General features: G+C 45.6%; 1 protein-coding gene across 3 annotated transcripts in view; it reads left to right on the forward strand.

Annotated features, from left to right (window-relative positions):
- Positions 1–25,968, forward strand: part of LOC149360117 (uncharacterized) — a 34,318-nt gene extending 8,350 nt beyond the window's left edge. Inside the window, exons 3-9 of one of the 3 annotated variants that reach the window (XM_089572191.1) lie at positions 2,733–2,985; positions 3,059–3,235; positions 10,076–10,230; positions 16,727–16,979; positions 20,297–20,473; positions 22,227–22,342; positions 25,766–25,968. In XM_089572191.1, the coding sequence (XP_089428317.1) occupies positions 2,733–2,985; positions 3,059–3,235; positions 10,076–10,230; positions 16,727–16,979; positions 20,297–20,473; positions 22,227–22,342; positions 25,766–25,912 (1,278 nt within the window). In that variant the 3' untranslated portion in view covers positions 25,913–25,968. Of the gene's footprint in view, positions 1–2,732; positions 2,986–3,058; positions 3,236–10,075; positions 10,231–16,726; positions 16,980–20,296; positions 20,474–22,226; positions 22,386–25,765 lie in introns of all 3 variants that reach the window. The other 2 variants (XM_089572192.1, XM_089572190.1) reach the window with 2 other exon arrangements.
- The last annotated feature ends 219 nt before the right edge of the window (positions 25,969–26,187 follow it).

Below are 26,187 nucleotides of genomic sequence, written 5' to 3' on the forward strand. Positions count from 1 at the left end.
TGGGTTCGCCTTAAACCCGCATACATGGAGACACCTCCCCAGGAGCTTTTCCTGGGGAGCATTTCCCTCTGCATTAACTGCACTGATTGCCCGTGAATTTCGCCCTAAAATTCGGAGCGTATGAACTGGGAGTGTGTCAGGGTTTTACTGTGCTTTAAATGCATTTTACAGGCACCTAATTCCAACTGCAGCTTTGCTTAATCTATATTTTTGTCTTATTCCGGCCCTTCCGGCGCATGTAAGAGCAGCAGCCAAGTTAGCCCTCATCAAGCCTACCTTCTAATTACCCATTGATTATTTTCTTGACCATCGATTTCTGCTTGCTTTGAGTTGTCGTTCTCTAAACAGGCACAGAGAGCATCAGTGGAATATATATTTTAGCTTCAGATTTGACTATGTTTTATTGGTTGCCTTGACCACATGGTGTGACACAGCCTATTCCACACAGCAGTTGCAGACTAATTTCAGGATGGGTTCCTAATTGAGGTCGTGCGCTTTTGACACAGTTTCCTGATCAAGCTGATGTAAAAAGCCTTTGAAATAGCCTGTATGTTGTAGAAAATCTTCCTTGTTGTGTTTGCATGCTAACATGCAAACACTACAAGGAAGATTACCACCAGGCTGGAATGACACACGAAAACTGTCTGTGAACACAATAGTTTTTTCTTTTCTGTTTGCAGCTTTGGAGAGGCACCAACTAGCGTGATTCATGTTTTATGATGGCACATGACTGCTTTAGCTGCCTAGGCTCTATTTAACCCGTGTCCTGTTGCTAATAATGGTTAAATGCTTAAAACTTATGTTCATTAACCAAGTAAAGGATATGCGTGTTTGTATTTGAAATCAGCATAGTAGTACCTCTTCTGCTATAGTTTAACCCAGGGAAAAGATTGGCCTTGGCCCAGTTTATTGGTTGACCAGGCTGAGATTTGCTTTTTACAATGGCAGCGGTTCAACCTCTTGTGAGTCAGGGTCAATTGTTAACTGCCACCTGCCACAGTCGGCAGTTTGTTCACAATCCATTTGGCAGGTTGTGATGATATCATAGGGTCATGTGACGTAGATGGGCGGTGGGCGACCTAGGTCAAGCAGGCTTCAAGGTGCTTTTCCTGGTTCTGTGGCGTCAGTGTTGGCATATCTCGCTTGCCCAGTGATGTCATGCGTGACATCACTGCAGCACAACGTGTCAACATGCTGCCATGAGTGGTTCAAACAAAGTGACAGCACGTATCTACCAGTGAAGATAATAATTAGGTTTGTGGAAATAGAACATTTTTGGTTTAAAGTTACTAGTAGTTTTCTTAGAATAATTTCGAAGCGAATATTCAGATAGTTTTGGCAAGCAAGGCTGCTACATGAAAACGAAGTGCATTGAAGCTGTGCCGAAAACATTGAAGCTGAGTCGTCATTTTGCAGAAATAGCCATCCGAAAATAAGCTACTCAACCTAGACATGGAGCCAACCTATATTCTGTTTCATATATAGCAGGCAATGCTGCGGAGGCTGCGGAAGTAGTGTACCCACATAACCATATTACTCCGCCACGTATATGCGTCCTTCTTGAAGCCTCAATGAGTTTGGATGAAAACAAAATAGCAGTATAAAACGAAGTGGTAACATTGAAAATTACCATCAAATCTCTTAGGCGCTCAGTACTGAGACCTTCTGGCTATAATTTTCCCTGTGAGTGAACTACTTTTTAGGTGCGGATGGAATAAGGGTGATTCGCCCTACCAGTCGCGTATCAAACCGCCAAAGTCATTCTTACTTGTTGAAGTCTCGATGAGCTGGAAGACGAAAATGTGGCAGGAGCTAAAATGAAGTCCAGGAGGTTGTCATTTGCGGCTTAAGATCTGTCACAAAGAAATATGCTTGTGTTCACTTTGGTTGCAGGGTGAACTACTTTTTGGGCACGTAATTAGCATGTGTGAACAGGCGTGTTGCATGTTATGTATGAAATGAAGTATATATATATGCTGGGTCAGAGGTAGGTGTAGCTGAAATGCAACTGTTATGCGTCTCATGCCAGTGCCCGTTCTGGCTATGGTAGGTGGAGCTCCATGTTTCGGAACATTTGTCAATTTGCATGCAAACCTGTGCAGTTAATGAAAATTCTAACTCCGTGCTGTATATCCAGCCCACTTCCACTGTCAGTCGCTTTTTCAGGTCACCAGTAGGTAATGCAAGAGCAAACCTCCCGTTCTAGTTACCTTTGTAGCGTGCGTCACGCCAAGATCTGTAACTGCAGGGACCATTGGCAGTTGGATTTGCCACATAGTCATTAGGGCTGCACGCAAGTGGAAGGCATGGAAGCTGCGCCATTTAATCTGTTCTGATCAGCACTTAAACTAACTTCTGGTCTTCATTGTTATCGTGTCATTATGTGCCTGCTACTTTAAGCTGTGCAAACGCATAGCTGCCATCTCGTAGGATGCACTTCGAACTGAAACTACACAAGGCCGGTGTCCCATAAAACATATAGTTCACTTGGAATGAATACTTTGAGACTTCAAACTGCAAACAGTCAGAGTGAACCGACTGTCAGGTACTTCACGATTTGACCAAATATTTGAAATTGTCAAATATTAGCAGAAGCATACAAATAAGAATGAAAAAAAAAAGATATGTTCACTGCTAGCAGCAGTCACGGATCTCGCATTACGTAGTGGTAATCGTCCTGTGAGTGTTTTCCCTGCCCTGACTTGTGCATTGGTATAACCACGTACCCGCAGGTACAGGAAACCCCCCCTCGGAGACCTCACTCTGGATCGGTAGGAGTAAGGGCACTCTTTTCAGCCATGTTGCCCGAGGTGTCGAGAGGCCCTTGCACTGAGGCCAGCTGCAGCCCGGGCACACCACTGGCCAACGCAGTTATGCGCTTCAGCTGCCACAGCATCCGTGTGGGCTCCTACAAGGTGGCGTTCCACAAACATTGGGTCACTGCCTCGAGTCAGGGCTTCGAGTTCTCCATCCCACCACTCCAAGGTGGGTGCCATTGCAGCCGCAGCCAGCACTGGTGATGTCTAGAATGACCTGCCAGGTTGCCCCTACTTTGCAGAGGGTCCAGACGTGCTCGTGCAACTCTCCAGCACGGACGTCGTGCAAGTGCTGGGCCACCTGAAGCGCTTCCAGCCTGTGCTCTTCGTGACCACCAGCCAGGAGTGCTCGGCAGAGGTGCGCGCCAAGCTCGGCATGAACCGCAAACAGCCAGAATACTTCGACCCCAGCGGGCCTGGTAAGAACAGTACAAGAACAGGACTACTCCCTTTAGACTGTGTTATTCGCCTCGCACCTTGCAAATTAGCTTTGCGATCTTTGTTCAGGTTTCATTTCATTCCCATGTGTGGAACGCTCTAACATGACAGTGCGAGAAGTACAGCATAATCTTGATGCAGGCGTGCTTTCTTTCCTTTTTGGTTTACAACTAATCTGTTTTGATTGCATGATGTTTTTGTTTACTGAATATTTTTCTGACACCCCCTTCCAGCGATGGTGTTTCATTTGTGAGGGCTAGTCCTGAGAGGAGGCGTTGTAGGTCCAAGCGCTAAGTAAACACACAAGTGAACAATTATCTGCATTAAAATTATCTCGAAGCAACCAAGAGAGCACACTTTTTGGAGAACTTTTATGATTGAATAGGTGCATACTTTAACCTTGCCGCTGCTTCGTACCCGTGGTAGTACTTGTAGGTCAGCCAGGGTGCAGTGCAGTGGAAAAAAGTGCAGTGTAGTGCTCATAAAAACAAACGTTTTTAATCGCACACTTCAGCAGATTCTGCTTCTATTTTTCCTTGTACATTCCTACCTACAGCATCACAAAACTTGCAGCTCTGGTGACGAGTGGTCCTGACTAACATTTAGTCAGGACCACAGGACTAACATTTAGCCAGGAGCAAAATGAGCAGAATGGCACTCCATCCACATGCATTGCAGTCAGTAGCGAGCCACAGTAGTTGCTTGGCACACTTTCCAGTGAAAAGCAGTTCAGTACTGGCATACTTCACTCATTTACTTCTGTATGTACTTTTTATTTAGGTTTTATGATGCAGGCAATAATTCAGAATGTCTGGGTATGACCAATATAACCTGCTTCAACTGTAGTTACGATTGCAGCATTCAGGTTTCTTAAGTTGAGACGTGGGATATCGTAATAAAATTAGGTGGGTATATGTGTTTCTTCTTCGTGTTTTGAAAAATATAATTAGTTTCAGTTTATCTCAATTGACCATCTGTGGAAAAGCGAGCGCCACGTGTCGTGCAAACAGGGAAGCTCCACCAGAACTTTTGGTTGGAAAGGTGTTCTCAAGTAAACATGTGCAATGCAGTGTTCGCCTGTTCTCATATGCTTGTTTTGCTGTTTTAGTGTTGTTTCTTTGCCAGAAACGTGCATATGCTGCTAGAGAGGATGCTAGAGGAAGAGAACATCCCATTTGTGTTTTTAGAAACGGGGCGAAGCGACGATTTCACATGGTAGCCTGAGAAACGACCATGTGTGGCAAAACCTTCACTCCACTACCTCAGCTTTCGCCAGGTTCATTGTGGCTGGCCCTTCAAGGAGGAACGTTACGTCAGAAACTTGATGATGAACCTTCAAGCAACTAACGATGAACAAAGCTATGTGAGAGTGGTGCGTGCGCGCAGTCTGTGAAAACTGGTGTTTATGTGACGATGGCATGGCTCGTCATACGGGCCTTCCTTGTCGTTGGGTGCTCCTCATTTGTACGCTTTCTTGATAGGGCATGAGTTTCTGCTAACTTCGTATAGCACATTTTTCCTCTGGGCACACTTAACTGATTGGTAACCGGCTCGTTGTACTATCTCAATCATGGCTCATGCTGATACGAAAGAGCGTTGCTCTGCCGTGCTTCCGCTGTTCAGATAGCACATTGTGGTATTTATGGTGAATGTTCATACGAGTATATATCTTTCGGTTTCCACCAAATACGCACGTGCGTCGATGGCAAAACTCTTCTAGAACGACCGAGCTGCGTGCACTTGGTAGCAAGCGCGAAATAAAGCAGGAACATTCATTTCGAAACGAGCTGGGCGGGAACCTGAGCTTCGTGCTTTTTTTCCTGAATGAAGTAATTCATGCAGCCAAAGGCCAAGCAACGAGCTGGCATTTTCATACAGGCGGCAAAAGCGAGGCAAAGAGCTCACATCATTCGCCCCACTACAGAGCAGGAATGCACGGCTGGCTCTTGTTTTCCAACCAAAACCAAATCGCCTATAGACGCTTTACAGCGCGGGAGCATGGGTGCCGCCATATTTGGTCACATGACCATTCCGCCATCGCTGGCCTTCGGGCCTTCTCGTTTCGGCGGCTGCCGGCGCGCTGGTGCCCGGCTGCAAGACGCTTCTCCGTCTCTCGTTGTGGATAACGAGCTCCCGGACACCGCAAAATTTTCTTGTGAGTTCGCATAGAACGTGTTGGCGCTGGAAAATGCTTCAACCAGCTGATTTACTCGTCTCCCTCAGACTGCTGGCATCGGCTCGAATGTGTCAACATACTGCGGTCAGCTACCTGCGCGTTCGTATTTATTCAATCAACTCACCACGTAACGATATTTGTGGACCGCATAACTTGTTGTCAAACTGCAAATTAAAAGCTGGCCAATGCCTGAAAGCGTGCTTTTTAGAGCTCAATATTTTTGCCGAATGGAGGAATATGTGTTCACAGCTATCAAGAATGTTCGCTGCTCAGCACTGTGCACGCGTCTTACAGCTGAACGTCTGCGTGCGTGTGATCGCCGGCTGATTGTCCAGATATTTACTTTATTCTCCATTAACATTCCGGCTTCCAAAGGAAGAGTATCGATCTTTTTCAAGGACTCCTTCAGAAGCTCAGCGACGTTCGACCATGCTCTCTTGCTAAGTAAAACTGAAAACTGCTGGGAGTTCAGCACCCACAGATGTAAGCAGCCGGAATAAGCTGGAATATTCGAAGTCCAGTAATGATAAATTTCACCGCTGTCCTGTGCATTAGCGCACTTCTGTAGAGCTTTGCACTGGGCGACAGAATTGCATGTTGAAGCGCCTCCTTTGAGGACTTTTGCAAATGCACAGTTGCTGCTTTCACCGTGCTAGCATTAAGTACGCATGACAGTTTAGTGAACATTGTGCCGACGCCGAGGAAGCGCTTATTGCAAAGGTCTAAAATGCACCGATCATTCGATGTATTGGATCAGTGTTTGTCGATGATGAGAAAAGTTACAGGCATAGGTACGCTCGTCCTGCCATTTCCGCAGGTACTGCTGGCGTTGAAATAAAGTGGCGCGCGGCGTTTGTGATATGTTTATTTTTTTGTGGAACAACACATTAACGTTCTGTTCTGCTTGGAAGCAGCATGAATTCGCAAGACAGCTCCTCCAAAAATGGCGGTAATTGTTTCGTGGTTTCCTTTATGTAACAAGCGCGTCTAATTTTCCGACTCTACACCACAGGGATACTAGATCTGGATATTAATACTGAATATTAGATACTAAAAATGTTGCATGGGATTGCTATTAACTTAACAAACATTCATTTTGAGACCTACATGGCATACAACACTTCATGACCAACGCGCAATAAACACAATTTGACAATCATGGTGCCACGGTGCCGAACGAACGCGTATCAGTTTTCTTTTTTTCCAAGAACGATATTTGAATGGAACGGGCTTCCGTGTGACGTGGTCTGTTTGACAGATCAGAAGTCTTTTTTTATCTGCTGTCATATCGTCATTTTAAGCGCAGTGTATTCATTCATGCTCTTTTGTTTGCTTTCTTTTGTATTTTTAGGTAACCGAGCGCATTTAATCTTGCTCTTTGTCTTTCTATGAAACCCTGTGTGTTAGCTTTTGCTTCTTTATTCGAATTTTTACTTTCTTTGGTTTGTCGCGATGTACGATATATCCTTGTACCGCTCCTGCCTTGGCCACCAAATGGAGGCTGGCAGTATTGAATAAATAAATAAAATAAATAATTCAACAAACAGCTAAATTAATTCAACGCATGACATCCATGTCACAGCTGGGTTGTTTGAGTCACTTGACGTTCGTACACAAGCTGCGCAACACCGTTTTGCAATGTGCGGTGATGCTGCTGACGCCCGCTTTGAAGGTCAGAAGTGGCGGACCTCCTAGTGGCGCCATCTGTCGTGGACAGAGCAAACTGTTCTCTGTAAACGGTCTCGCCTATAGAGGGCGCTGGCTGCGCCTTCACTGCGCATGCGCAGAAACTTTTCCATAAATGGTCAATTAGTTCCCATATTATAGGAAAATAGCTGAAGCCTAACAGTTAAATTCTTATGGGTTGTTAAGAAACTTATGATAGTTAGCTTTCTATGGGTAGTTAAGGAACTTGTTTTCTGCATTTTTTGGTATCAATTTAGATGGGGCTGTAGCCAAAGACCCACCATCTGGAGCTGTGCTAATTATTTTCTTGTTGAAGTACAGCATCATACAAAAATGTTAAATTTTGTCCAAGCATCAGAATCATGAAGAAATTAGATGATATTATGGTTTTAAAAATTTTAAATGTTTGACTCAGCCAAACAAAAACAGCAGTGCTCCACAGTTTAGTTCTTTCTGAATTCAATGGTATGAAATTAATTGAAATTGCATCATAAAAACATAATGAAAACTTCCGTAAAACTAGTCATTTTGGAAAAAGACACAGCTAAAAAAACTGCATTTGAAGGCGGTCGCCAGAAATTTGGAGGTCATTATAGAGGCCTCAAGAAACAGCGAAATGCTGATGTTCCAAAAGCATTTCACAGTCATGAGTAATACCAGGTAGTGAGGAAGGGGCCCAACTCTCATAAGAAATGAAGCTGGCGGCCATTGGAGGCATGGTCATTGGAAGCGACGGGTGCGGAGAGCTGCATTTCGCTAAAAAATTGTTATTTCCGGGCTTTGTAGGTAGTTGGAGGTCAAATTTAGACCTTGAGACTTTATCGACAGGAACTTTAGAGTGTATTGATACCAAACGTGCCACTTTTGCGAAATCCAAATTTTTGTATTTTTTGATCATTTCAAGATCTATGTCTCCCCTTAACTCCTTCCTTACCAGGGGGAAAATGGCCATTTTGAAGCGAAGAGCTTCACTAGGCTCGTCAACACCGCGCTTCGCGTGGGCCACCCCTGGGCGCCGCCGCGGCGCGCCCTTCCTCCTCCTCGCCACCCCCTCCGTTCTCCTCCTCACCACCGGTTTACCCTTCGCCTCTACCGCGTGGTCTCCGCCGCCGTTGGTTTTTTCGCAAGGCGTTGCGATAACGCGTGAGTGGCGGCGGCGGCCATAAAAGAGGCTGAGCGCCGCGGCGCGCGCTCCATCGCCACTTCTCCTTCTCGCCACCGGTTTACCCCTTGCCGCTGCTGCGCGGTCTCCGCCGCTGTCCCAAGAGAAGGTTCTTTCACAAGGCGTTGCGAGAACGCGCACGTGAGCGGCGGCGGCGGCCGTAGAAGAGGCGCAGACATTCGCCATGGAAGGAAGAAAGGAAGACCCAGAAATGGTAGCGAGAGAGTTGGCTCAAAATCTACACCGATATCGTGGTGCTCCCAGTGCATTGTGCGCGAACTGCGACAGCCATGACGTCAAACAAAGTATAACTGCAGCTTTTCGCTTGTATATTCAGGCTTAACCAGAGCTACGCAACTGCTAATTTTTTTTCATAGGTTTCAGTAGGTTTTTTTTTTCTGAACAAAACTATTTCATTTAAAATTTAATGCAATACACAAAAACAGAGCCAAATAAAAGTGTTTTTTAAGCATAAAAGTTTGAATAACAAACGGCGCATTTGAACAGTAAAACAAGATTTAAAAAAAAAAAAATATTGAACAAAACTTTGAAAAACACTCTTGCATCTAAAAAAAAAAAGTTTAAGAATTTTCTACAGTTGCAAAATATTTGTCATTCTGTTAGCCACAAACTGTAAAAAAAAACTTCTATCCTGTGTACTGTTCCTGCTACAAATCAATAACTAGAAACCATATAGTTGGGCACCAGAATGCAGTCGCCTCTGTTTCCGTCGTTGCCTGTGTAAGAACCGAATCCCGGTGAAATGAAAGGGCAGTATCTTCAGCATGGCTAGAGGGAGCAGCATGAAAAGACGGACGAGGACAAACTCGGAAAAACAGGGTCCGTGCATCTCGAGTCGTAGAGAAAATTAATCACAGAGAAGGCAGAGCCCTAAGATTTGCGACAGTTGAGAGCGCACATCGCGCATGCGGAGGCTGCCACGTGACTTTGAAGCTGCCGCGTTATCGGAGCACATTAAAAAATGCCGCCTTGTGGTAAAAAAGAACTGCTTCAAAAAAAATATATATTTGTTTAATTAAAAGCCACATTGCGCAGCGTGCCTGTAAGTGACGGGAATAGCTCCGAAGTCGAGCGAAGATGTTGTCGTTAGCGGGCAATGAGTGCAGTACCGTGTTTTCGCAGCGTGTTAAAAAGATGCTGTCTGGCGAGAAAAAAGAAAACTACTTCAGAAACGAGACTTCGGTTCATTGAATAACAAACCAGATGTGCAGCGAGCCCATGAGCAATGTGGAATGTTTTCAAATTAATGTGCTAATTCATCGTTAGTCGGTTAACGATGCTCAGTGGGCGTGGTCAGGAAATAGTAAAGGAGAAAAGTAAACACAAAGAGGATACACGCTGGAAAAAAAATCACCTTCTCAGTTGATGTGGTATCTCCTTTGTCATTGTCTGATGGTTTTTGGTCAGTGTTGCTGGCATTTGTTGAAACTCAGTGGTATAAGATTTCACCATGTGTTGACAGTGCCGTGTAACACCACTAACTGAGAATAAAGTTCAGTGCTGCGGGCTGAATAGTAGCTGAAGCTGTCTCCGGAGCAACTCTATTAATGAGGGGGATCTACCCAAATGGACATTTACTTCCTTACTTCAATAGTACTTGGTTCTGCTAAACAAATTAGACACAACTGCACGAGTACATATCATACAGGTCACTAAGGTTCCCTGTGTTATTCTACTGTGCATGGTATTACAGCATGGGGGCATTTGTGTGTGGTAAAAGAGGGCTATAGAGAAAGTGCTGCGTTGAGGGTGGCTTGTTTTTTCATGCACACACAGAGGAGAACCAGAAGCGGATTACCTTCCTGCCTGAGCCACCATTCTCGGAGGATAAGAAGACTTTCCTGCGGCAGGTGTATCCTGGCCCTCTGCTGCAGGAGATCACAGAAGACGAGGCCATTCAAGTCCTCATCAAGTCTTCCCCATCACCACTGGTGGCCGCAATTTTTGTACATTGTTCACTTCTTGCAGATTGTGCATCGTATGCAGAGTGGTGATAGTTACAGGGTAGCATCACTCACGGGATCGGATCACTGGAAATGTGTTATTAGTTACAAGTGCACCTCATTTGTAGGCTCACTTGCAGGATCGCATCTCTTGCAGGAAAGCTGACTCGCAGAGAAATACGTCTTGCAGGATAGTGTGACTCATAGACTGATTGCTTACACAGGGGAGCGTCTCTCGCAGGGCCACGTTGTTTAAAGGGCTGCGTCATTTGCATGCCCGTGGCATTCTGACAGGGGCAACATCTCCAACAGGGTCAACCACTAGCAGGGTCGGAGTACATAGACGCATCGTCATCGTCATATCGCTCACAGGCTGGCATCACACAGAGGGTTGCAGCACATACAGGGTTGCATTACTCACAAGGTCACATAACTCACAGGGTAGCTGGACTAGCAGAGTAGGGTTGCTTACAAAGTAGCATAACTCGCAGAGTATAGCGTCCCTCACAGAGTAACGGCACTCACAGGGAAGCATCTCTCGCAGGGTAGCCTCACTTTAGGATAGGACCACTGACGGGGTAGTATAACCAACAGGGCTGACCACTTGCAGCGTCACACTACATAAACTCATGGTCATATCGCTCGCAAGGTGGTGGCATCACACACAGGGTAGCATAACTAACAAGATCACATAACTCGCAGGGTCGCATAATGCACCAGGAATCATTGTTGCTGAAATGGAGTTCTATGTACAGTTAAGCCTAGATGTAACGAACCTCCAAGTAGCGAATTCCTCAATATTATGAAGTTTCTCAATTTCCCAACTCCACCGCTGTTGAAGCATGAGTGTTTGCAAATTCTATGTAAAAACGTTGCTGCGGCAGTCTATCTTGATATAACGAACTCGCTGCACCCACAATCCATTAACAATTGCTGTGTTACTTGAAATTTGACTGAAGTACATGAAAGTTTAATAAGATAAAGCACGAATGCCACGAGAGGAGTGTCTACTATTGCAACGAGCGAACGCAGTTGACACAACGTGCCGTGCTCCACCACAATCAGCACCTGTCTGCGACAAACACAGCAGTCTCCGCAGCTTTCACTTCTGAAACGTTACACCAAGTGGCACTACAAGAACTGTGTCCAAAAGCAGCGCAATAAACCAGTACCTAGCAAAGAATGTAAGGCACAAGCAGTGCATGCCCATAGTTACCGATAGGTTGTTTGCATGATTCACAGGAGATGCGTGGCATGAGCAGGAACCTTTCCTTTTTTTTATTACTGGAGTTGAGCACCTGGAGAAAAGTGGGTGTTTTTCATATTTTTATGTGGCTAAATGAGCTTGTGCATCAAAACAGCGGAGATGTCACCACCCTACAAAAGGAAGTGCCATCTGATGAGCATGGTACAAGTCACATGGAATGGTGGGAGATTTGAACCACCGCAGCAGGATAACAAAGAGGCTAAATCATTGTCGCCGCCCTCTCCTCTCCACAAGAGTCCTCTTTCATTTCGTGATTAGAGACCCGGATCGACCAGCCGGCCGCTTCTCTCAATGCACTTCGGACATCCTCTCATGCCCAGCACGGCTTCTCCTCAAGTCCTCACCATCGTTCGTCTTCGCCGAGAGGTTCGCACTCTTCCAGTCCTCGCAGTCAGCGTATTATCTGGCATCACCGCACTTTTCAACACTGTGCCCGGCAATGCATTCCACCATGCAAATGGTTGGGGAACGTGCTGCGAGATCACTGACGGCAGCATGTGACGTTGCCCTTCACCTTGGCCACGCTTTCATGTCATGGATTGCATTTCCAGCCAGCTTTTCCTTGTTGACACAGGTGCTGAAGTCAGCGTCCCTCACTCTGGACCTTGGCCAGCGGCGCACATTTCGATGGGTCATCATCGTCACCGACGTCCATCAACCCATCCTCGGATCCGAACGCATTTTGATCTGGACGTCAGCATGCGTCGCCATCGTCTCATCGACAGTACAATGCACCTTTCCATCACTGGCGTTTAAACCGGCTGTTGCTTCCACTGGCATCCGCACACTGATACCATCATTCTCGTACGCCCAAGTCCTTGCAGATTTTCCCGATATCACAAGGTCTTGTAATCTCCACCAGCCACCCAAGCATTCCCCAAGCCACCCACCACATTGTCACGCGTGGTCCATTCATTGCAGCTCATCCGTGCCGCCTCTTGGGCGAGCGTCTGGCTATTGCTAAACGGGAATTCAACCACATGCCTCAGCTGGGTATTAATTGTCCTTTATCCAGCACTTAGGCCTTACCACTCTATCTGGTGCCCAAGAACAAGGTGACTAGCGTCTGTGCGGCGACTACAAGGCTCTCAACGCTCACCCGGTCCACGACAGCTATCCCCTTCCACATATTCAAGACTTCACTGGACATCTGAAGAGATGCAAGATCTTTAGTAAAGTGAACCTCGTCAAAGTCAAAGCGTACCATCAAATCCCAGTTGAACCGGCTGATATCCTGAAGATAGCCATCACTAGCCATCACTTCAGCCTGTTTGAGTACGTGCACATGCCCTTTGGGCTATGAAACACTGCTCAAACTTTCCAAAGACTCATTGTTGAAGTGACGTGCGGACTCCCGGCTGTATTTGCATACATCGACGACATCCTCGTCGCAAGTCGTACTCCGCAAGATCATGAGCGTCACCTCCGGGAACTCTTTCAACACCTCCAAGAATTTGGCTTGGCCGTCAACGCCCAGAAATATGTCTTCGGCTCTTCTGAGCTCGAATTCCTGGGCCACCACATCTCGGCACAGGGAATTCGTCCATTGCCTTCTCACGTCAAAGTTGTTAAGGACTTCCCAGCACCCACTACCCTATGCAAGCTCCGAGAGTTCCTGGGCCTAGTGAATTTTTCCTGGCACTTTATTTATCCCGCAGTACGCCGAGCTTCTTCTCCCCTTGACCGACCTTCTTCACACAACCAAATCCTCCTCCTCCGCCATTTCCTGGTCTTCCGCAGCTGTGGCCGCTTTCACGGCTGCAAAACAAACCCTTGCCGATTCGATCTTCCGCTTCGCTGTGACCCCATAAATTCTCTACAATGCTGGGGTCAGTCATTTCATAGGCCGGAGTCACCACTGTAGAGAATTTACGGGGTCGCAGTGGAGCACTAGAACAAGAGGCCCAGCGTGGCAGGCTTCTCGAACCGAACAGCCCGTGCCGTGCCTTGCGCACTGATCACATGCCATTCAACTTTATTTTCCTCTTTCGCAGGCTGGGAATTGCCATTCTTAGCGGCTCCACTTTATAGCGTCACTGTGCACTACATCATCATTCATGGGAATGAACTCTGTTCATCAACGCAAAGCACTCACAAAAATGACGCACACATGCCAATGCATTTCCATTTCTATGAACTGCACTGATTGCCTGTGAATTTCGCCCTTAAATTCTGAGTGTATGAACTATGAGCGTATGAAGGTTTTACTGTGATTTAAACGCATTTTACAGCCACTTAATTCTAACTGCGGCTTTGCTTAATCTGTACTTTTGTCTCGCTCCAGTTCTCCGTCGCATGTAAGAGCAGCGGCCAAGTTAGCCCTCACCAAGCCTACCTTCTAATTCCCCACTGATTAATTTTTAAAATGTCCTAAATTCTCTTGACCATCGATTTCTGCTTGCTTTGAGTTGTCGTTCTCTAAACAGGCATAGAATGCATCAGTGGAATATAAATTTTAGCTTCAGATTTGACTATGTTTTATTTGTTGCCTTGACTGCATGGTGTGACACAGCCCATTCCGCACGGCGGTTGCAGACTATAATTTCAGAATGGGCTGCTCCCAATTGGAGTTGTATGCTTTTAACACAGTTCTGTGATCAAGTTGGTGTAAAAAGCCTTTGGCATAGCCTATATGTTTTATAAAATCTTCCTTGTTGTGTTTGTGTGCTGACATGCAAACACTACAAGGAAGATTACCGCCAGGCTGGAACGACACGCGAAAACTGTCTGTGAACACGATAGTTTTTTCTTTTCTGCTTGCAGCTTTGAAGAAGCACCAACTAGCGTCATTCATGTTTTATGATGGTACATGATTGCCCTAGCTGCCTAGGCTCCATTTAACCCGTGTTCTGTTGCTAATAATGGTTACATGCTTAAAAGTTATCTTCATTAGCCAAATAAAGCATATGCGTGTTCATATTTGAAATCAGCATAGTAGTACCTCTTCTGCTATAGTTTAAACCAGGGAAAAGATTGGCCTTGGCCCAGTTTATTGGTTGACCAGGCTGAGGTTTACTTTTTCCAATGGCAGCTGTTCAACCTCCCGTGAGTCAGGGCCAATCATTAATTGCCACCTGCCACAGTCAGCAGTTTACTCACAATCCATTTGGCAGGTTGTGATGATATCATAGGGTCATGTGACGTAGATGGGCTGTGGGCGACCTAGGTCAAGCAAGCTTCAAGGTGCTTTTCCTGGTTCTGTGGCATCAGTGTTGGCATATCTCGCTTGCCCAGTGATGTCATGCGTGGCATCGCTTACCCAGTGATGTCATGCGTGACGTCACTGCAGCACAACGTGTCAACATGCTGCCAAGAGTGGTTCCAACAAAGTGGCAGCATGTATCTACCAAAGAAGACAATAATTAGGCTTGTGCAAATAGCACATTTTTTGGTTTAAAGTTACTAGTAATTTTCTTGGAATAATTTCGAAGCGAATATTCAGATAGTTTTGGCACGCAAGGCTGGTACATGAAAAAGAACTGCATTGAAGCTGTGTCGGCATTTTGCAAAAATGGCCATCCAAAAATAAGTGACTCAGCCTAGACATGGAGCCAACCTACACTCTGTTTCATATATAGCAGGCAATGCTGTGGAGGCTGCAGGAGTAGTGTGTCCGCGAAGCGATATTACTCCGCCACGTATCATTAGTTCTTTTCGAAGTCTCGGTCAGTGTTTGAACAAAAACAAAGAGCGGTATAAAACGAAGTGGTAGCACTGAAAATTACCATTAAAGCTCTTAGGCGCTCAGTACTCAGACCTTCTGGCTATAATTTTCCCTGTGTGTGAACTTCTTTTTAGGTGCGGATGGAATAAGGGTGATTCGCCCTACCAGTCGCGTATCAAACCGCCAAAGTCATTCTTACTTGTTGAAGTCTCGATGAGCTGGAGGATGAAAATGTGGCAGGAGCTAAAACGAAGTCCAGGAGGTTGTCATTTGCGGCTTATGGCCTGTTGCAAAGAAATATGCTTGTGTTCACTTTGGTTGCAGGGCGAACTACTTTTTGGGCACGTACTTAGCATGCGCGAACAGGCGCGCTAGCTTTAGCAGTGTTGCATGCAATGTATGAAATGAAGTAAATATATATGCAGGGTCTGAGGTAGGTGTAGCTGAAATGCAAGTGTTATGCGTCTCATGCCAGTGCCCATTCCGGCTTTGGTAGGTGGAGCTCCACGTTTCGAAATGCTTGTCAATTTGCATACAAACCTGTGCAATTAATGAAAATTCTAACTCCGTGCCGTATATCCAGCCCACTTGCACTGGTAGTTGCTTTTTCAGGTCACCGGTAGGTAATGCAAGAGCAAACCTCTTGTTCCAGTAACCTTCGTAGCGTGCGTGGCGCCAGGATCTGTAACTGCAGGGACCATTGGCAGTTGGATTTGCCACATAGTCATTAGGGCTGCACGTAAGTGGAAGGGATGGAAGCTGCGCCATTTCATCTGCTTTGATCAGCAATTAATCTAACTTCTGGTCTTCATTGTTATCGTGTCATTGTGGGCCTGCTGCTTTTAGCTGTGCAACCGCATAGATGCCACCTCGCAGGATGCACGTCGAACTGAAACTGCACGAGGCTGGTGTACCGGAAAGATATAATTCACTCTGCACCAAAAAAATTCAGGGGGCGCTTTGGCTCTCTAAAGTGCTGCAAGGTGAAAGCCTTTCCTGGTGCACTGTTTGGCATTGATTTCTGTATTTTTTTTCCTTTTTTTTGCTTTTTTGTTTTTGTTTTCATTTATTTAGATTTTTATCTACTTTATTTTTAACTTTTTATTTTTTCTGTTGTTTTTTATTTATTTCGATTTTTGTTTTTAACATTTTATTTTTATTTTTTAAATTTCCGTGGGTGACCTCTTACTCCGAATCCACACACCCTGATGTCATAACCATTTCGACCAACCGAAAAGCGTGACACCTCTGCTGACAAGCTTCTGTTGACAACCTTCTGTCGACAGTGATGAGGCATTAAAGGCTTTCGCATTAATGCTTTTGAGATTTCAAACTGCAAATAGTCAGATTGAACTGACTGTCAGATACTTCACGATTCGACCAAATATTTGAAATTGTCAAATATTCGCAGAAGCCTACAAATAAGAATGAAAAAACAATATGATCACTGCTAACAGCAGTCACGGATCTCGCATTACATAGCGGCAATCGTCCTGTGAGTGTTTTTTTCTGCCCTGACTTGTTTGTGCATTGGTATATGCATTTGCCAACAGGTACGGGGAACCCTACCTTGGAGACCTCACTCTGGCTCGGTAGGAGTAAGGGCACGCTTTTCAGCCATGTTGCCCGAGGTGTCACAAGGCCCTTGCACTGAGGCCAGCTGCAGCCCGGGCACACCACTGGCCGACAAAGTGATGCTCTTCAGCTGCCGCAGCATCCGTGTGGGCTCCTACAAGGTGGCATCCGGCGAACACTGGGTCATTGCCTCGAGCCAGGGCTTTGAGTTCTACATCCCACCACTCCAAGGTGGGTGCCATTGCAGCCGCAGCCAGCACTGGTGATGAGCCATTGCTGTAACTGCCTCACAGCAGAGTGATTCTTGTGGCAGGAGCGGCGGCAGCCATCTTCTCATTGATAGTTTCGTTCTAGCATGGATGTTCACAGTTTTCAGCATATGCCACAGATGTGCGAGGAGGAGCACAGCCAATGGTGTACAGCAATAAGGTGGGATGGTAACACCAACTAAGGTTAGCGATGGAGGGAAGGGAACCGGATGCGGAGAAGCACCACGAAAGCTAATGGGGGAGGGTGAGTGGTGTACTTGGGGTGCCATGGCCGTTACTGACGAGGTAGTTTGGTAGCAACACTGGGGAAGTTATGTGTGGGAGGGGAATGTATGAACGGTGTGAAGTACAATGAGAATCACATCAGCAAACGTGACAGCTATCACTGGGCTTAGCACATTATGCTGCACAGTTAAACAATGCCAGTTATTTTTGCCTCTATCTTGTCTATGCTTCCTTTGCATGACGCCGGTACGTTTTTAAGACAACTTTGAAAAGCACACATTGTCTGGGAAAACGAGCGATCGAAGCCGCCTAATTTTGAAAAATATAAGTGTTGAATGAGGTACAAAGGACAATTTCACATCAAAAAAATGTTGATTAGCGTTTCTGGCACAAGTTCTGAACAGATCCTAGCTTCTCTAGTGCTGGCAGAATTCAGTCCGCGCTTGCGCTGTCTTAAGCGCAAATGGAACTTTGCAGCACATTAAGTCCGTCGACGGTAATGGCGAAAGTAACCAACATCCCTTCCTGGTAATTTTTTGGAAGCTTCACCCCTTCTGCAACGAAGTATTATGTGAAAACCACCACAGTGGACCCGGCCTGCTGTATATGTAAGTGTGTCGCTGTGATTCATAGATGTTTCGCCCCCTTGCCCTTATGCGCCGCGAAGGCCCTCAGCTTTTCTCCTTTTCATGTCGCATCCCCGCAAAAAAACGGCTGTCTCGAATGGTAGTGCACGGTTTTTATTTTTGTTGTTGGTGATTATAATGCTTCGCCTCTTTGCAACTAGACACTGCAGAGAAGCCATCCCGGCGGGTGACTGCTGCTGCATTTCAACTCATGTCGCGTCTCGCGTGCCATCATGTTCGGCCCACTTGTATGTTTGCACGTGTGCGGTTGGTCAATAAATGTATTATACGACCACATTTTGTCTAAATTTTAAACGTAGTAGCTGGGAACCGGGAAATCGTGTTATCCGAGAACGTGTAACTCAAGCGAAATATAGTGTAACTCAATGGGGCATTTTGAGTGTCCGCGATTTTGAGCGTACGAACCGGGACATCGTATGAACCGGGAGTGTATCAAAGAGGTTTTACTATACGTTACACTCACTGCTTCGTCGCATGAGAGTGGTAAATAGTTGGCGGCATGATTTTACAAATAGTGGAATTACTGGACTGTCTTACCAGCATGCAATCATCCATTTGGTGATTTTCTCAGCGACTTGGTAACCGTTTTCTGGAGAATAAAAATTGTTGGCACCATTGCGAAAGTACTTTTTGCTTCGTTTACTGATTCCATTTGGAATTACAGCTTTCAATTACAGCAAGAGTGCTGACAGAAATTCATGCAACTTGACATGTGAAAAAAGTCATTCTGATCCTACTACCACTCTGTTTTCCTCAGAGCGCCTCTGCTGCTTGAACTCTAGCAACAGCAACAAACAGTAGTTGCAGAGGCAAACAAGATTCGGGTGCCCAGAACTATAGTAAAACCGTGACACGTTTTTGAAACAAGACGGGAAAAAACATATTATCCGAGAAAACTTAGATACGATTTCAACCGCCCAATTTTGAAAAATGTAACTAATCTCAATTAGCATTCCTGGGCACAAGACCTGAGCAGTTTTTTTTCTAGTGCTCGCAGAATTTAGTAATCATTTGTGTTGCTCTTGGTGGGGAAAAAACTTAGCAACACATGCAGTCCATTTACAGCAATGACAAAATTAGTGATCTCTTCTTCGTTTACGAATGCTTTGCCTCCTTGTTCGGGTTGCATTGCAGAGAAGTCGCCGCACGGCTTACTGTCGCAGTGCTCGCTTCGTGTTCTCCAGAACTGACCTACTCGTATGTGAGCACATCCGTGTAGTTCTCAGATGCTTCGCTTCCTTGCCCTGAGACACTCCGAAGAAGCTGCTGCGTTTCTCTTCTTCATGTTGCGTCCTCGCGAGAAGGGCCCTCTCGTGTGTGAATGCATCTCTTTATTTATTTATTTTTTACACTTCGCCCGTTTGCATCAATTCACAACAGAGAAGCCAGCATTGCGGGTGTCTGCACCTGCATTCCAGCTCTTCCGTGCTGTGTGCCTCTAGGTTCAGCCCACTCGTATGTTTGCGCACATGCGGTTGGTGGCTAAACATGACATGTGACCAGGATTTATGCAGGAAATTATGTTATGAGGGTATGTATTAACCGGAAGAAGAATAGCGTAACTCTGTGGGACAGTTCTATTCCTGCGATATTGAGCATATGAACTAGGAATGCATCAATGAGGTTTTGATGTATTAACAGCAACAAGCAGTGAATTTCTGGCCATTTTTTATCTTTATTTTTTATTTCAAGATACCCCTAAAGGCCCTCTTCACGAGGGTATTACATAGGGGGTGGTAAAAATTTCAACTTGAATACATAGAAGGAACATTAACATGAGTAACAGGGCAAGAAAAAAGAACCAAGAAAAGAGCAATAACTGGTAGTCAGCAAGAATCGAAATGTGGCGGAACAACAAGACACAAAATAAACACAATAAAAAAAACAAGAAGATTGATTAAGAATTTCTGGCCATTTGATTGAAACTTGAGCTATCTACACCGAATAGGACTGTTTGCCAGCAGTTTTAGGTGAGAGGCGTTGTAGTATAGCCTCTCGGATTCATGCAAAGATACTGGTGTCAACGCACAAATTTTAATATGAAATTGGCCAGCGATGATGACACCCGTGTTTCTTTTTTTTTTTAAATTTTTTTCCTCGCTTATAAAATTTGCTTTCAGTGAGAGTGATCTCCTTTTGACCAGAACACGGTACCCTATCGATACAGGTCAACTGCGGTTTGACCTCGGTGTCTCTTTAATATGCACTGACATCGCGTAGCACATGGTCTTTTTTTGTGTTTTAGCTGCATGACAATGTGGCTGCCGCTGCTGGTATTCGGTCCTGCCCCCTTGGGCTCAGCAGCTGAATGCCATAGCCACTAAGCCACCATAGTGGGCTCCCGTTTGCAAGTGTACTACGCGTTCAGGTCTAGAATGACCTGCCAGGTTGCACCCATACTTTGCAGAGGGTCCAGACGTGCTCGTGCACCTCTCCAACACGGACGTCGTGCAAGTGCTGGGCCACCTGAAGCGCTTCATGCCCGTGCTCTTTGTGACCACCAGCCAGGAGTGCTCGGTAGAGGTGCGCACCAAGCTCGGCATGAACCGCAAGCAGCCAGAATACTTCGACCCCAGCGGGCCTGGTAAGAACAGTACGAGAACAGGACTACTCCCTTTAGGCTGTGTTATTCGCCTGGCACATTGCAAATTAGCTGTGAGACCTTTGCTCAGGCTTCATTTCATTCCCATGTGTGGAACGCTCTAACATGACAGTGCGAGAAGTACAGCATAATCTTGATGCAGGCGTGCTTTCTTTCCTTTTTGGTTTACTTCTTGTCTGTTTTGATGGCATGAAGTGTTTGTTTACTGACTATTTTTTTGACACCCCCTTCCAGCGATGTTGTTTCACTTGTGAGGGCTAGTCCTGAGAGGAGGCGTTGTAGGTCCTAGCTCCAAGTAGACAAACAAGTGAACAAATTTGTGCGTTAAAATTATTTTCAAGCAGCCAAGAGCCTACTCTTTTTGGAGAGCTTAACTGTTTAAACAAAGCGGCGTCAACATCTTCGTACTTTGACGCAAGAATCCACATCAAGCGACGCGGAGTCTTTCTTCAGCTGTTGTCACAATTTGTTGCTATTCTTCCAAATGGCGGACTCAGTAGCATTGGCAACACCATACTTTTTTGCCACCGCAGCCTTTTCGAATCGCTCTCGACATCCTTATAATGCTCTGCTTGGTTTCGAGAGACAAAGCTTGCCGTTTCCTGGCTTTCGGAGGTCCAGAGGCCATTGGAACTGAAGACGACCGAGGATGGTAGACTTACACATGTTGACAACTTTTCGCTACACGCAACGACACTTATCTCACTTATGGGCTCAGGCATGACAAGATGCTGCCGCACGTGTGCGTTGCGTGGTACGAGCAGCGCTTGCAGGGTCATGCACTCGCCGCCGCTCGAGCATGCTCCAGTCAATGGCTATGCCATCACGTGCTTTCAAATTCTATCCAGTAAGTGTGCTCGATGTAGGTGCATCGAAGAGTGAGAGGAACAAAGCCTGCTTTGCGACTTCTGTTTTTTTTTATCTCTCTTCTCCTTACCTTCAGCCTTGCTTTGAACCGTGCTGACGATGCTCCCCCACCCTGCCCTCTTCTTGCGCAGTCTGGGAAGCACGCTTGGCGCGCCCGTCGTGCTAGCCGATACCCATGGGCCCGTGCTAGTATGCGGGCCGCCAGGCTTTCCAGAAACTGCACTATACGTGGTCTCCAGTTACATGCTGCTGCATATTAAGCGGTACACCAATACATTGAACTCTATGGGAAGCGAAGCGGTTGTCGCAAAAGCCTCATATAATGCGGTCCCGCACTATAAGCGGTTACGTTACAAATGGTCTGAGCTGCATGATATAATCTGAATCAACTGTAGTTATGAATGCAAAATCTAGGTTTCTGAGGGGAAAAGTAATCACGGAGGTAATATGCTGGAAAAAAAATCACCCTGTCAGTTGGTGTGGTTGAGTTTGTGATGCTTTATCACTGTGTGATGTTTTTTGGCTACTGTCACTGGCATTTCTTGACGTTTACTGCCATTAAGAGTTTAGCAGCTGTTGACACCGCTATATAATGCCGCTAAACTGCAATTAAAGTTGAGTGATGGTTGAAGCTGTCGGTGGAACAACTATATGAATACGGGAGTAGTTACTCCTTGGCATTTACCCAAATGGACAATTACCCCTTTACTTTAATTGTGCACCACACTGAGGGGTTACGCCGAGCACATTTGTGTTGCTCTACTATGCATAGCTAGCCTTGTGGCACAGGGGCATTTTTCTGTATGCAAGAGGGTGCTGTAGAGTGAATGCCCCACTGAGAATGGGTTCTTTTTTCATGCACTCACAGAGGAGGACCAGAAGCAGATTACCTTCCTGCCTGAGCCACCGTTCACGGAGGATCAGAAGATTTTCCTGCGGCAGGTGTTTCCTGGCCCGCTGCTGCAGGAGATGAAGCAAACACAGGCAAACGAGATCCTCGTCAAGTCTACCCCGTCACTCTTTGTGGGCATTACCCTTGTACACTACTCCTTTCTTGCGTATTGTGCATCATGTGACAGTGGAAGTGCACTTATTGTAGTCAGTTTTCTGAAGCCATGGTAAGGCAGCTTTTAGCATGAAAAAAACCTTCCATTTTACAAGTGCACCCGTAGTTGATGGCAACTACACTGAAGTTCTTAATGGGTTTGCATGTTCATTATGGCAGAGGCCTTGTGCTGCCAAGCTGTTAATTCCAAAAGTAGTGGGCAATACCGTGTAAACACATGTGAGGGCCGTGCCCATGTGCGGGCCATACCTTGCTTTCCTGAAGAAAGTACTAAAAAAAAACCTTTGTAAGGGCCACACCCAACCTTCTCACGACCGACGCGGGATTAGCCTTCGAAATGAGTGCGCATAGGAGTTTCTATCCAACACCCACAGATGGCGCGCAAGGCCACGGCTCATCATTATCATCAACTTTTTTCCTCCTCCGCGAACTCGCGCTATCCATACCGGCATCAACCAGCTCCAGCTTTTTATTTATTTATTTATTTATTTATTCAATAAACCCCTAAAGGCCCTCAATCGAGGGTATTGCATAGGGGGGAGCAATGGCACACAACACAAAATAAGATTGAGCAAGCGCCGAGGTGCAATACATAAGAACAGAAAGCACATGTAGAAAACAAAAGAAATAAACAAAAACCTGTAGTATACATTGTAATTTACACGAAAAAAAAGAACAGATAGTGTTTTAGAGGCATAACAACCGCAGGAACAAAACAAATTAACAAAATTATTTATTAATAACAAAATTATTTCATGGCGTTGTGGCTTTTATGCGCTGTTTTCTGTATTTTTTTTTTAAAAGAGCATAGACACCTAATATTCGGGTGTGTGTTTTTTTCATTTTAATGGCATTATTATGGAATTATTATTGTAAAGGCATTTTTATACATGAATTATCATGTGGTATCCTCCTACGACCACTAAATAATTTATAATCAAATTTCTTCCTTGTGCTGCTTTGGTTTCGGTTTCAACCGAACGATGGTTGTGACGTCATAGGTTATAGGTCACGTGAGGCATGAAAAACTGCAATATAATTGCTGCTTCTGCATACGGTGCCATTTCGGCTCCTGAGGATGGCTGGTTTCAGCATTGTAGTGAATTAAAACGACGAAGCAGCGATTATGTTGCAGTTCTTCCATGCCTCACGTGACCTACAATTCACTCTCTGGAAACCGAAACAGCAGGGCAGAAAAATTTGATTATAAACTATTTAGCGGTCGTAGGTGAATACCACATGGCGATTCATGCATAGTAGTGTCTTCTGCATCATTATAGAGAAGAAAACATGCCACAAAAATTAGGCGTCCATACTCCTTTAACGAACTATGTATGCAAAGTGTTGAAATTTTAGAACTATGGGCAAGCACCTCAACAGCTACGGGCTAGCTTTAAAGGACCATAGACATTTAATTGCATGTCTTCTTCTTTCGAGTGATGCATTAGATGCTAGAATACATGGTTCACCATGTGGTATTCACCTACGACTACTACTACCTAATTTATAATTGAATTTCTTCTCTCATGCTATTTCGGTTTCATCATCCGAATGATAGCTGTGACGTGTAGTTGATGTTAAGGTCATGTGAGGCACTAAAAAACAAATATAATCGCTGATACATATATAGTTTTAATTTACTACAACACTTAAGACAGCCTACTTCAAGATTTGGAATGACGAAAAAAAATAGAGGGGTTCAACACTGCTGAACCAATAGTCGAGCGATAGCCCCAGTGATGCAAGACATAATGATGGCTTCAGTGTTTTATTATTACCTTGCCCGGTCGGGAGCTTTCACTGTGGGCGACCGGGCATTGCATCGAACACTACCAGCATTCGAACGCATCAAAGTGCACCGGCATTCTATGCAGAACCCACTTTCATGCTCTGCGCATGCGATGCCAGCAGGCGCTTTCCCGTTCCACTTGGCCAAGATGTATGACGTCACGGAGGGAGTAGGCAGCACACCTGGGATGCCTCCTTTCTTCTTCTCTGGAATGCAACGATGGAGCGCACATCTGCCGGAGTGGCCGGAGCTCTACGCGGCGGGCGTTGTATCGAACAGAAACAGCGTTTTGTTGAATGCATCAAAGTGCACTGGCGTTCTATGCAGAACCCACACGGTGGCTCAGTGGTTAAGGCGCTCGTCTAGAGAGCCGGAGTACCCAGGTTTGAATCCAACTGCAGCGGCCGTGTTTCAATGGAGGCGAAACACAAAATGGTGTGGCTCAACTCGGCTGAACCAGGTTACATAGAGCGAAAGGCAACCGAACCAGTGGCCAATGTCAATGCGGATCGAGATGTTGGTAGCATCCGCTGCCCTTTTCTGCTTGAGATACTCTTGTTGCCTATGCCGCTGCTTCTCCAGACGTACGAATACTACCTCCCGGTCTTCATCGGTTTCATCAACTAGACAAGCTTGCTTTCATGACTTATCTCTAGCTTACGCGGCTTCATGACGCTTTCTGTCGTAGGGATCGCTAGAAGCACCTGGCGCCTCCAATGTTCATTCGAACAACTTGTCCCGGTAACCGATTCTGGATCCGTGTCTCTGCGGTGTTCAGGCGGCGAGCGCTGGCCTTTGTTCAGCAAGAGCGAATCACGTGGTTAGTCGTGTGACATGACTGGCGAGAGCGAGGGGTCGGGGCGGCGGTCGGCGCAGCAGCGGAATGAGCGGTTACAGCTGCGACAAGTCACGTGGTATGACGTCATAGCCACACCTCTGGCGAGCCTCCAGTTAGAGGTCAAATCCAAGCGTTGTTTGACCTTCAGCTTTGCATGTGAGAAGAGGAGCTTTTCGCTCAAAAACAATGTGTCAGCAATTATATAGTTTTTTTCCGGTTCGTGTGACCTAAACACCAACTACACATAACAGCCATCATCCAGCTGATGAAACTAGAACCGTGACAGGGGCAAGAAGAAATTCGATTATAAATTATTTAGCAGTCGTTGAGGAATACCACAAGGTGAGCGACGTTTACTAACATGTAACGTTTCATTTTAAAGAAGGTCGAAGACGCGAAAGCAAAAATTTGGTGTCTGTGCTCCTTTAAACTGAAAGTTGTAGAGCTTGCTCTCAAACACATCTTTGGAATTTGAAGTCCAAAGCATTTTTTTTTATGCTTACTTGGGATAGGGCATTGATCATTAAACAAAAGAAATTCTGGCTTCCAACAATGAGCTGCTTTCATGATAACTTACCTGACGAACTCAGGTCCAAAATGTACAATTTCAAGAGCTCCTCTCTTAGTTTGTTCCTTAAATTTTGCTGCATGCAGAAGAAACGTTCAATTGTTTGTGCCCTGTGTTAATTTTGTCGCCTCACTTCTTGTCTACAGCTGCGCAAGCAAAAAGATGTTCATCTGCTCTTCACAGCACTGCCCAAAACTCCCTCCTTCCCACTGGCCAGCATGGCTGACCGTGGCAATGCACAGCGACTGGATGGCTCTTGTCCGCACTACAAAAAAGCACGTATTAGGCTGTGATTCGACCTCTAATAAAGTCCATAAGTGCCACTTTTTTTTCATCCTCCTCCAGTGAATCACTTCCTTTTGAGTACAGGCGCCACACATCTTAGGGCAAGCGAGCAAGGCCTGCGGTTAGCCTGTGCTGTTGTCCTTCATGTTACTTCTTGCTTTTGCAGAAATTTGACAACACACATAAACGGGAGACGCTATTTATAAGCTTGTGATTGTTTTATATTTAGTGAATAACGCACTATCACTGTCCTTCCTATCTTTTTATCACTTCGATCCTTCCC

This window comes from Amblyomma mixtum, chromosome 2, assembly GCF_055824585.1.
Source record: "Amblyomma mixtum isolate Tamu chromosome 2, ASM5582458v1, whole genome shotgun sequence".
NCBI lineage: Eukaryota > Metazoa > Arthropoda > Arachnida > Ixodida > Ixodidae > Amblyomma > Amblyomma mixtum.